Raw genomic sequence first — 12,833 nt, 5'->3', positions numbered from 1 at the left:
CAGTACTCACACAGGAACAAGCAGGAGCACACAAACCATGTGCTTATTTTTCTAGTACATTAGATCCCGTAGCTCAGGCTTTGCCTGCATGCCTAAAATCAGTGGCAGCGACAGCTTTAGCAATCAGACAAAGCGATGCCATAGTGTTAGGACATCCATTGACAGTTCAAGTACCACATGCAGTAGAGGTTCTTGTAAATAGAACGCAAACACAACACTTGACTATAGCACGACTTACAGGGTATGAACTTACATTGTTTCAGCCACATATAGAAATTAGACGCTGTAACACATTGAATCCTGCCACACTTTTACCAGTAACCGGAACAGACCCACTAGCCCATGACTGTATTGAAGTTATTACTATAACGACGAAACCTAGACAAGACTTAACCGATGTCCCATTGTCTGATCCAGACCTAACATTGTATGTAGATGGTTCATGTATGAGAACAAATACAGGAGAGTTAGTGGCTGCTTACGCAGTCACAACAGATACTGAAGTCATTGAAACAAATCGCATAAATACTTTGTCAGCTCAAGCCGCAGAGCTCATCGCTCTGACACAAGCCTGTATTCAAGCCACAAATAAAAAAGTCAACATATACACTGATTCACGTTATGCATTCGGAGTTGTACATGACTTCGGCGTGCTATGGCGAGAGAGAGGTTATTTAACTTCCCACGGTGCCCACATTCAGCACGGACCCCTCATTCATGCCTTATTAGATGCAATACATCTACCCACTGCAATATCAATTATGAAATGTAAGGCTCATACGAAGGTTACTGATATCATTTCTCAAGGCAATGATCTAGCCGACAGAACAGCTAAACAGACTGCTCAAACTCAAACATCCGACATGACAAAGACAATAGTCCCGATGCCGACACATTGTATGACAGTTAAAGATCCTACCCTTGACGTAATTGACATACAGACACATGCTACACCAGACGAAATAAAGAAATGGACTGAATTAGGAGGGATCCAAACGGACCAAGGATGGATGATGAAGGAAAAATCTGTGTGGTTCCTTCCTGATTCAATGGTCCAAGTTATAGTTAACACTATACATAGTCCAGCACATCTAGGAGAAAAAGCTATGCTAGACAGCATTCAACACATTTGGTTCAATAAACATTTACGAGCAGCAGCCAAACAAAAGGTCCGTACCTGTATGATCTGTTGCCAGTTCAACCCAGGAAAAAGTGTTCCTGTAGAACAGGGTGGATTTCATCCTCCTAATCACCCTTTTGAAGTCCTCCAGATGGATTATATCCAGATGGAACGATGTCGAGGATTCAAATATGTTCTCGTAGTTGTCTGCGCTCTGTCCCGTTGGACGGAGGCATACCCGGTTTCCGATTACACTGCCCCGACTACTGCCAAACAGTTAGTTCGAGAATTCTTCCCACGATACGGTTTACCACGTGTTGTTCACTCAGATAACGGCCAGCCGTTCTCATCCGAATTAATGAAACATGTTTCACTTCTGTTAGGATATCAGTGGAAATTCCACTATGTCCGACACCCCGAGGCAGCAGGTCTCGTAGAAAGACATAATCAGATACTGAAAATCAGATTGTCCAAAATATGCAGAGAGAAAGGTGTCGACTGGGTAGTAGCGTTACCAGTTGCACTCTTTTACATGAGAATGGTAGCACACTCTCGAACAGGGCTATCCCCGTATGAGGTGATCTTCGGCAGACCACCAAATATGTGGGGGACGCCTATACCACGCAAAATAACTGATATTGACTGTAATATGCTGACAGATTACTTGGCTTCCTTGATGTCTGCACTACAATCTTGTCGTTCACAGGTAGCTGCAGCCTTTCCAGACAACACTGAGGTGAAACCCCATGACGTAATTCCGGGGGACCTTGTCCTTGTGAGGAATTTCGACCGAAAGACTCAGCTGGAGCCCAGGTGGAAGACACCTAAGTTGGTCCTGCTGACCACAAGGACAGCCGTGAAGATTGAAGGCAGGAAAGGATGGATTCATTCAAGTCATATCAAGAAATTTCATGGACTTCCTTCAGATGTAAACAGCCCAACTCGTGTGTCCTCACCAATTGACTCAAAACTACCTCTGGTTGAGGCCGACAGTAAAAGACTCTATAAACTAAAATTAAGGCCTAGGCCGTCGGACGATTTGATTGTTTAAGTCCTCTCCTAGGTGAAGCGGTTGAATCTGTCTCCGACATGTATCCCCTAGACCTGAATCATGGACAGTCGCGAAAAATAATGAAACGACAGGCGTATTGTAAATCACTGCGTAGCCATTGCATAGTGACATTATTAATCTTGTTTTCCTTAAGTCTTTTAATAATTACTGCAAGTATATTGTTGCACATATATTACCCTATTGCCAGAAATGTTTACAATGTTACTGCTGAACATTCTTTTAGTGACTTACCCCCGCATGAATTGTCTTATAGACTTGCGCTGCGCAATAACACTTTCATTAGTATGTTACATCATTCCCATCAGACTAGTAATGCAACTAATTGTTGGGTGTGTGGCCGGCTCCCTCCCTATCAGAATTATGAAGGAGTCCTGCCTTTCTTTCCACATCCGTTTACACATAATGGCTCCTGTGGAGCATGGTTTAGTTTAATCAATTCCATAGACTCAGATACAGCCGTTTACCAAGACCATTGGGTATGGGGAAATCTGAACCTAGTTTTATTCAAAGTCTGTGACCCTGACAAGGAGGGTCGCCCCAAAGGAACAGGAACTGATCTAGAAAATGAAGTATATGGATTAGGTAACTTTACACCTAATCTCATGATTCTAAATGTCGAATCCGAAGTTGAACTAGTTTTACCAACAATGTCAGTATTCCCAGCGAAAGGTGAATTGTGTGTAAGAAAAGTTGGTTCCATACATATGGGCCATAGTAAATGCACTACTATAGTAGAATTCAGTGATCAAGGCAAATCTTCATTTAGAGCTTCTCGCCACTCCTACTTTATATGTGGTCAGACTGCATATATGCGTCTACCTCTAGATTGGGGTGGTACCTGCTACATTGCTTTCCTTTTGCCACCTGTTTTCCTAGCTCCTCCTGATTATTATAGAAATATTCATTTAGTACACAACAGAGAGCGGAGAGATCTCCCAATTGTCGATTACACTGAAACAGCATGGGAAAAATACACAGATTTCAATAAAGGCATCTTTCCCTATATAGGTACTGTTACTAATAGTAAGCTGATACGTAGATTAACCAGAACCCTTGAAGCAGTAGTGAATGAAACTATTTCCGCCTTAGGCAATTTAACAGAAGAGCAGTCTGCTATGCGGATTGTTGTGCTTCAAAATCGTCTTGTCCTTGACGTCATCCTGGCTGATAGGGGCGGAGCTTGTAGGGTCATCGGATCAAGCTGCTGCGTATTCATACCAGAAAATTCGCCATCTGTATATAAAGCTATAACTCGCCTTCATAAGATTGTAAGCCAGATACACCAGAATCCAGTCACTTGGACTTGGTCCGGTTGGTTTTGGAGTGTGATATCAGCCTGGGGATGGAGAGTTCTATCCTTCCTAGGTATTGGCCTTCTCATACTATTCAGTTGCTGTCTATGTCTACAATGTGGACCAGCGATCTGTGGTCTGTGTGCCACATCGTGTATTCCACCACCAAGATCTCATTCGTCACGGAAGAAGAAAGAAGAACAAATGATGTTATATGAACAGATCAATGGATTGATGAAGATTGATATCTCTTAACGGGCAAGTAGGGGACAAGGAGGGAATGTGGAAATATGGATTTTTCTGGTCAGTTATGTCCCCTATCTTGGACCCCAACGGTTCTATGTGCATGTTACAAGTACATGTATGTTCCCTCCAGTTCCAGTTATGAAGACGCAAATACATGTGCGTCCACCGTTAACATGTCCTCTGTCAGATCCGCCATGAATAGGCCGGATATTCCATTCCTAAGTACGAAAGGCCACCGGTTTTATATGGTTCACTTATGCCATTTTACACTCCAGGCAAGTAGGCCCTGATTCTGTCATCAAACTCCTCTTGCCTTCTGCTTCTGAAAGCTCCAGTCTGAGCCTGCATCTGTGACCATGAACTTTGTCTCGTTCTCTGCGCGGCTCACAAAGCCTGACATCAGCCTATTCTCTGCCAAGAACTGTATTTCACCTTCGAGTTATCTGCTTCCCCCTCAGCCAATGCATTCCTGTCTAGTAGTTTAAGTAAACATTCTTCCAGCTACCGAGCAAAAGGCCCGGCTTCTCTGTCTTTATGCAAGTAATTCATAGTCATGTTACCATGGAATATTCCTACCCCCTCGCATTTAGTGTAGACACTTAGACGCTTGTACACGCACGCACAGTCAGTATAGAATAGATTCTGTCCGAGAGTCCTTCTTTTGTGGATAACAGTTCTTTAAACATAGGATGTTAGATATGATTTGGGATTAGGTTGACTTGACCCCCCAGACTTTGTCTCCACATGTAGAGCTAAATGTCAAGTCCCCTTCACCCCCGAGTTGCACGTCAATCACACGTCATGCTGCTGCGCGCGCATCTATGCCAAGTATTATCTTATAGATCCACCTATATATGACATCATAACCAATTATGTTCCTTTTTACTCCTTATTACACCCATTTTCGGTTACGCATATGAATAGTCATTTTCCTTATCAATTGTTACGCCTACTGCATTCGCTTCATTGTAATGTATGTTCTATAAAAGTCATTTCCTGTCAATAAAGTATGTACTTCACTTCCTGAACCTCCGTGGTGATGGAACTTGGAGCAACCGATTATAATCGATCATTGGAATAAAGCCCATTCCGAACCTCTAATACCACGGATTCTGCCTCTCATTTTACTGAGCTATTTTATTATGTTCCTGTATCAAATTAAGTCCCGGTAAAGGAAATTATTTACCACACGTTCTTCGTGGGTTCCGCTAGCCAAGGCTTGGTGAGTCCTAGTCCAACTTCGACGCCGCCGACAGCAAGAGTCTTCGTGGGACAGCTCGCCTCCTGGTCGTCCTCGACGTTCCCTGGTCCTCGTGGCTGCAGCGACAAGCTTCACCTTCACCTGCAATCTTCACGACATCGCCTGGCTCCTTCCTGGTTCCACGTGGTCACTGGCTAGTGACCTGGACTCTGTCCCTTCTGCTTGCAGGTCTCCTCTCTTCTTGATCCCAGCCTTGGGATCCACCGGACACTCTTCACTGACTGCCTGTCAGCAACTTTCCTTCAGGCATCCATAGAAGTCCACGACGAAACCCGACGCAAGTTCACACCTATGCACCCGCAGCCTGTGGGCTAGGTAACTTGGGTACTTCGGTGCTCACAAGGGTAGTGACTATCCTAGGGTCTAGTTTCCGAGTCTCGACTCTCTAGCTACTTCAGAAGTGTCCTTAAACTGTTAATTTCTAACTACTATTTCTATCGACTTTTACGCATTACGCGTGAGTGTTTCCACTCTGCACCTGAATCCCGTGGGCCTCCCACTTCCTAACTGTTGCTAGTGTAGTGTAGCCCCAGCGATTCCCTAGTCCTAGGCCGATCCTATTTCCGTGACAGTGGTCCTTATACCACTTCTTTAGTATATGGTTTGCGTGGCCCCTAGGGCCTAACTGTATTACTTACCTGTGTGACTTAATGTATGCTTAAATAAGACTGTGTTGTACTTACCTCTAATCTCATAAAGAGTGCTGAGGGTTTGACTAGAATAAATACATTCTATTTTTATATATATCTGTTGTGGTGTCCTTTCATTTGGTATTCAAGGGATTACATATGGTATAACAGCTGGCTTCACATGCCATACAGAGGTTAGCCTAAGACTGCTCTTGTCCATGCTACCACTAGGATAGCTGGTCTATAAGGTTGACTTTACAACCAATCACCATAAGGGTTGTTTGGACTGATACAAGGTGTACACTAGAATTAGTGACATCAGATAACAGGCCAACTTCTCACACATCCTACTGGCAAAAAATGGGCTGAAACATAGCAATATACATATCCACTTGACCGTTTATTTGGCTCACTCACTTTACTGAAGAAATTATTTGCAAACATCTTAGCTAATATTGACCTGGAATATAAAATATGAATGTGACACCTAACTGGGTCCTGGGTTAGAATCACCTATTTTGAAGGATTATTGGCCTCCTGTAAGCAGTCTTTTGTATTCACTTTTACTATATTTGAAACTTTAAAAGGACAACTACACACATGAGAAATGTTCAAGTAAGTGTAGGCCAATAAGAAAATGTCTGACAGAAATGACTAAACGGCCAAAGTGGACTTTTCAATACAATCTTGACGGATCTGCATCAGAACCTTATCTCCTTTCTGGAGCAAAAACATCTTTTGCATGATGCCTCTATAAGATTTATGCCACAAAGACTTCATAAAGTCCTGATAGGCTGGCAAAGTGGTTGTAGTAAAAAAAGAGGAACTAATGGTTTAAAAAAAAAAAAAAAAAGTAAAACAAAACAATCACACCAGGCAGGGAAAGGTACAGCTCTGTTAGGTAATTGAAGCAAGACTTCCAGATGCACTGGAAAGCTTTTTTCCGTTGACTCTTTTATTCAGACTTTTTTTTTTTTTATCTCCAGCCAGCATGGCCAGCAGCCTGAGAACAGGGCTTCACACTCTGGATACGGCTGTCAAGTGCTCAAGGAGATTAAGTGGCTAGGGATTTAAAAAGCCCTGACTGGGTTGTGGTAATCCAAAAGTCTTGAAAGCTCATTCATCTTTGAACTGATGCAAGCATTTCTGCCTCGTCTTGGACAGGTCTTTGAATTTACAAAACTACTGGCCAGTGTTCTTTGCTTTTTCTTAAACGTGGATTCCAAAAAAACAGGTACTGTTCTTCTAGGAAAAGTCTCTTACTTCACGGTTATCCTGCCAGACACTGGACTGTGAGTAAGCACGATTAAAGTTTCAAGGAATTTTACAGTTCGCAACTTCACTGGTCTGGCATAGGGAGCAAAACACAATGGATTTAGGCCCAGATCTCTGTACTGGGGTGAATGTTTAACATTGTGCAGCATTCTGTCCATCAATTGTTATTTTTTGCATTTGTTACCTCAAGTGGGACGGGTATGCCCAGACGAAGCTCGCGTGCTCTTCATGCCACTGGAGTGATGCTAGCCTGGCTGATGGGGGGGGGGGGGGATCTCCTGAAAACAGTCCCAGGATGCTCGTTTCCAGTCCAGTGAGGACCTAGCCTGGCAGTTGGGGCTGGACTGTTCCCATGGGGAACAGGGTCAAGACTGATTTGCATATGGCTGGGTATGAACTGGAATGGCATGGGGAACACAAAGCAATGAATTTAGGCCCAGATCTCTGTTCTGGGGTGAATGTTTGACATTGTGCAGCATTCTGTCCATCAATTGTTCTTTTTTTCACTGGTCTCCTTGGCACACATGGCTGCCACCTCATAGAGACTTCCAGTGACTAGGAAATGTAATTTATTATTTTACAATTCTATGGTGCTCCAAACGCTCTCCAATAGTCTTTGGTATGAAAGGCTTTGTGGCGTTTATATTTTTGTTAACACATGTTAAGAAATAGCCCTATTATGTTCAACAAAACTAAGCCCAGTGCTTGCAGTAGTTTTAGCATGCAGTGTTTGCCCATCAGATGCTAGTGCTTTGGGAGTCTGACCTAAGACTTCCTGTATGTAAGGATGTTCATTTGCACCAAGCGTAATGACATCAAGTTCACCATCAGCATGCTTGGAAGATTGGTAAAGGGTGCTCGCTGTGCAAGACAACACTGCAGACAACATGCCTTATAAAAGAGATCAAAATCTATTTGCCCAGTGTTATTACCTCTATGTGATCTACTGCATTATGGATGTACAAAACAAAGCTTAAACTACAAGCAGAAAGGTACCTGAAACAAGCAACACAAACCTTCCTCCTTTTCAAATGTCTTTATGTCTGGATTCATGAAAGCAGGTAAAGGGAACAAGTAAACAAATTAACACTTAATAGAACTCCATAAGCACACAGAGTAAAACTCAAAATAAGGGGAAAACAAACCTTCATCTCCATTTGTATTAACTGCAAGTGTGGCAGTGAAGAGAGAAAAACAACAGTGGTTATGAAGACTTGCACGTACCAACAGCTAAGCAGTGTTAAAATGTATTTACCATAATTTTTGAAATATTAAAAAGGTACATCAACACACTTTAAATATAAATGAATGGACTAGAAGCTGTGCAGAAGTAAAATTAATATTTCTAATGCTGCTTGAAATGCTGGATGCTCAACTTTGCATTTAATAATTCATACAAAGAATACAAGCAAAATGCCAAATGAGAAGCCTTGCTTGAATTTATTCAATGGTGTTAAGTTGAGCATCTATTATGTTTTTTTGAGGCACGTGGGTGTAATAGTTCAGGCAGTGGTTGGAACTTTTATTCTATGCATATGGAAAAATTTAATTTAAGCAAATCTACAGGGCATGTATTGGGATCTCTCTGTGGCTCTATGAAGTAAGGGATATTACGCCCTTCATGTTGGTCACTTTGAGGTGATTGATTTGGTGAAGGCAATGGTTGCTCAGAAGGTAGTGTTCTGGGAAATGCGTCTGTTCTTAAAGGTGTAGCAGGTGAAGTCTGAACAGAATATGATAGAATAGGTAGAGGAGAAGGAGAAAAAGAAATAGGGCTTGTGCCTCTGTCCGGTTTCTTTTGTTGATGGGTTTGTTGAGGCCCAGCAAGGTCTTCCTGAAAATACTTATTCCTCTTCTGAAGTATGAGGGAAGCAGGTGGTGGTGTTTATGTACCCAACTTCCCAGTATGAGGGTTTACAAAGACTTTTGTCCTTTATCCAGCTTGTCTTGCAAGCGTTCAAGAAAAGGCTCTTTTGTTTTTTTCTGTGTCTCTGTGGTATTTGTTGTGGATTTCTATGCTGAGGGAGTCGAAGAGCCTGTTTTACTTGTTGCAGTCTGTCGCGTCTTTGTTTCAGGTGCAGACAGCTTAAGTGTAGGTTTTGACAACGCATTTTGTGGAAACAGACGCTGGAACGACCTTATCGGGTTACCTTGCCAGTTTGCTGGAGACAACACTGTCATTTTTTGTGAACCGTGTCTCAAGTGTGCTAAATTTCTAGAATGAACAATCTCCTCGAATTACATTGTTGAGCCTTGAAGAAGTCCCTATGAGGACGAAACGCGTCGGTTAATGAAGTGAGAATCTTGGATTATATTGACTTAATGCATTTCGCCAATCCTGTTAAAGAATAAAGTACATAAGGAAAAAAAGAACAAAACGACTTTGCAATTTCTTCTGGACATCGTCACTAATTCATGTTGAACTGATCTTTGATGGACTCAAACTATGCGTGCGGAATCCGTATCTTTTTCCAATTTTATCTTGGGTGTCCTTTAAGGGCATGTTTGTGAGGGCCCAAAGACGCTCCCTTCGTTGCCAATGTGTCTTTTTTGACTGGGACACCAAACACGCCTCACAGGAGGCTTCTTCGTACTCCGGTGACAAACTTAGATTGCAAATTTTATGTTGGGCTTGTCTGGATTATTTTGCGTGACAAAAGCTGAAAGTTGTGTTTTCCATCCCACTTGGACATATTCCTGTAAAATAGAAATCAAGTCGAAAAATAGAAGGGCAGCGATAGATCTCACCAGTTGTTGTCTTCCAGGTCTAAGATTTCTTCACTCTGAAGAAAAAAACTAGAGTGTATTTAGACCTCAGCGGAGATTGAAGCTTAGGTCCCGGAGCTGCTACAACTACGTCCAAACCCAATGGCAGAAAAAAACTAACAAAGGAGCTGAAGAACATGCGCATTAAGCACCGGAGGAGTGACTGTACCTCGTGACTCAAAAACTTCTTCGAAGAAAAACAACTTGTAACCGTCCAAGCCCAACACTAGATGGCAGGATAATGCTAAACATATTTATCCATGGGCAAACTATTGCTACATGCACTCCTGTGTATTGGGACCCCGTGATGCCCTTTGACTACCATTGTTTTAATTGACAGTTTTAATTTACTATATTTTGAATGTATGACAATATTCTATGTGCACTTGCATTTTGTCTTATGATTTCATTTTGTGTCTCCTTGTAGCTTTGGAGTGGGAGTGTTTCACAGAGTAGGGCAGCCTTAGTCTTGCCAGGATCAGAAAGTGTGGGATGTGCGTTTGAAAGCATGAGAGCAAGAAATGTGTGGAATGTACTTCGCTGTCTTAGAGTATAGTGCTGTAAGCAGTTGTGCACAAATGTGCATTATGTTATAAATTGAATTTTACCAATGGGTTTTTATGTGCCCTAAACTCCATCTTGAATTCTGACTGTCTAGCTTCAGCTTTGGACACACAAGCAGGCCCCCAAGTTACTCACGGTTATTTAGGTTTTTCACGTTCAAGATTGTTTTCCTCTTTGAGGGGATTTTCAAGATTCACTAAGATAAGGGCCTGGAACATGTTGAGATAATATGTGAGAGAAACCCTTTACCCTGGAATGCTTGCATGGAGCACGGCCAGCAAGATTAAGTTTCTTTGCTGTAGAGGAGGTCTTTTAATTCATTGAGAATATTATAAAACTAGGGTTACTTGGCTTGGAAGCTGGATTTCTCCTGAGGAATGGATGCGTCTGCTCAGTGCTGCATCTCCAGGCTTGAAGAGTCTCTTGATCCCAGGACTGTGATTTTGAATCCCCCAGTCTTGTGTGGGCCAAGATGAAAATATTGCAGTTGGTGAGGTATTTTCTCTGATCATGGGTATTGAGATGTGTTTTTGTCTGTGTGCTGAGTGACAAAGTGTGCTGAGTGACAAGCCTGTGAATCTGGTTGTATTATGTGTATATATTTGATATGCTTCCATTCAGTGTATACATGTACTTTATATTGGAGTCTTTCGTTTGATAGGGTTTCTTTCTTTATTTGATTACTTGCAATTGACAGTGCATTGGGCGTTCATTATTATCTGCTTCTCACTTCACCTGTGAATGTTTCATTACTATCATTATTACTATCTGCTTAGGTTTTGCTCCCTTTCATTTCACTTGTGAAGGTTTGTTATCTTACATGTAAGTGTTTATTATCTGCATGTGTTTTACAATAATTATCTGCTTGTGTTTAATCCCATGCATTATTTGATTGTTTTGTTTTTTATTATTTGCTTACACACACACATATATATATATATATATATATTTTGATTTCAAGCATTCACAAACATCCAGCGTGTAGCGAGAATGAATGCACAAACTCCTCTTCGCCGGTGAATAAAATTTTATTATTATATTTTTAACTCCCTTCTGTCTGCCATGACGCGTTTCGGCCGGAAAACGGCCTTGATCACATGAGGCTGACTTTGCGAGAAGCAATTTTTAAAGTGATACCACCCATGTCACATGATAAACAGACAATGAAGATATACTATAATACACACTTTGTTCTCCTGCAAAAAAGAAAGACCATATTCTGTGTGCAACAGTAATACGAATCATCGTAATAAACTTGTTGTAGGAAAATCAAATGTTTAACACATCCTATGAAAATATATAAACATGATATAATTAAAGCCTGAATGCTAACTATTTTATAAATTTAGGAAGCCCTGTATGTTTCATTAGGCAGCGCACAATGAAAGAGCGGGCCAACTTGATATTTACTGTATGAATGCAATGTTACTTATACAAAAAGGCCACCGATCAAAGTGCAAAATGCGCGAATAGTGCTCAGGAAATTTTTAAAAGGGCTATTAATTCATGTATATAGTACTAGGATGAATAAAAACTGCAGGTAAAAAAAATTGTCAATAAAATTACATGTCAGTCCATCTGGAAATTAATATCCCTAGTGGTTCCTCCCAATATATACTTTGTGCGTGTATGTGAATGTGCAAAAGTTGCTATAAAGTGCAAAGTGCGAGTAATGCACAAAATTTGCTATATTACGTGGTACGCACATTTAAATAAATTAAATTAAAAAAAACATGGAAAGTCTATTATCCATAAAGTTAATTTATTCTAAATAGTTAAAAAGTGCTATCATAGAAAGTTTAAGAAAATGATGGTGGCGAGGCCAAGATAAATGTCAATTTGAAAAAAAGAGATAAAAAGATTGTGATAAGGAATATGCTACTTACCAGTATGCATCTGTTATTGGCATGTAGAGCTGCAGATCTATACACTGTGCATAGATCGCCATCTGGTGTTGGGCCCGGATGTTTGCAGTTTGTTTTTCTTCTTGGACAATCTTTGGAAGTCACGAGTTCGGTGACTCCTCCTTCGGTCCGTACTGCGCATGGGCTTCTGCTCCATCCTCAGATTGTTTTTCACCAGCAGGGAAAAGATGGAGCGTAGTGATAATAGTAAAGAAACCCATGTGTGTTGTATCTAAATAAAATAGACTGGAACGGATACAGGTAGCCGGGGAGGCGGGTGGGCGTGTATAGATCTGCAGCTCTACATGCCAAGAACAGATGCATACTGGTAAGTAGCATATTCCGTTCGAGGCATATAAGCTGCAGATTATACACTGTGCATAGATTATATAGCAGTACCCAACCCTAGCGGCGACCACTGGTATCCGTTGCAGTGGTTTGAAACAGTGTCTTTAGTACAGCCTGGCCCACACTAGCTTGTTGTTTGGAGTGCACGTCTACACAGTAAGGTTTTGTGACGGTGTGCGGTGTTGACCATGTGGCTGCTTTGCAGATGTCATCTAAGGGTATGTTCCCTAGAAAAGCCATAGAAGCCCCTATCTTTCTTGTAGAGTGGGCTTTAGGTGGAACAGATAATGTTCTTTTCGCTTTGTGATAGCAAATTTGTATGCACTTTACAAACCCCACCTAGCTATCCCTGATTT

The 12,833-nt window shown here is 41.6% G+C and overlaps 1 protein-coding gene across 3 annotated transcripts in view; it reads right to left on the bottom strand.

Annotated features, from left to right (window-relative positions):
- ABCC1 (ATP binding cassette subfamily C member 1 (ABCC1 blood group)) overlaps positions 1-12,833 on the bottom strand; it is a 1,390,768-nt gene that overhangs the window by 568,816 nt on the left and 809,119 nt on the right. The window contains exons 20-21 of one of the 3 annotated variants that reach the window (XM_085632083.1): positions 8,041-8,061; positions 7,912-7,938 (exon numbers count right to left, since the gene is read on the bottom strand). The exons of 1 other annotated variant lie outside the window; for it this stretch is intronic. In XM_085632083.1, coding sequence (XP_085488209.1) covers positions 7,912-7,938; positions 8,041-8,061 — 48 coding nt within the window. The remainder of the gene's footprint in view (positions 1-7,911; positions 7,939-8,040; positions 8,062-12,833) is intronic. One more of the 3 variants, XM_085632084.1, reaches the window with a different exon arrangement.

Source organism: Triturus cristatus, chromosome 10 (genome assembly GCF_964204655.1).
Source record: "Triturus cristatus chromosome 10, aTriCri1.1, whole genome shotgun sequence".
Lineage (NCBI taxonomy): Eukaryota > Metazoa > Chordata > Amphibia > Caudata > Salamandridae > Triturus > Triturus cristatus.
This window is presented reverse-complemented; position numbering and strand designations above follow the sequence as displayed.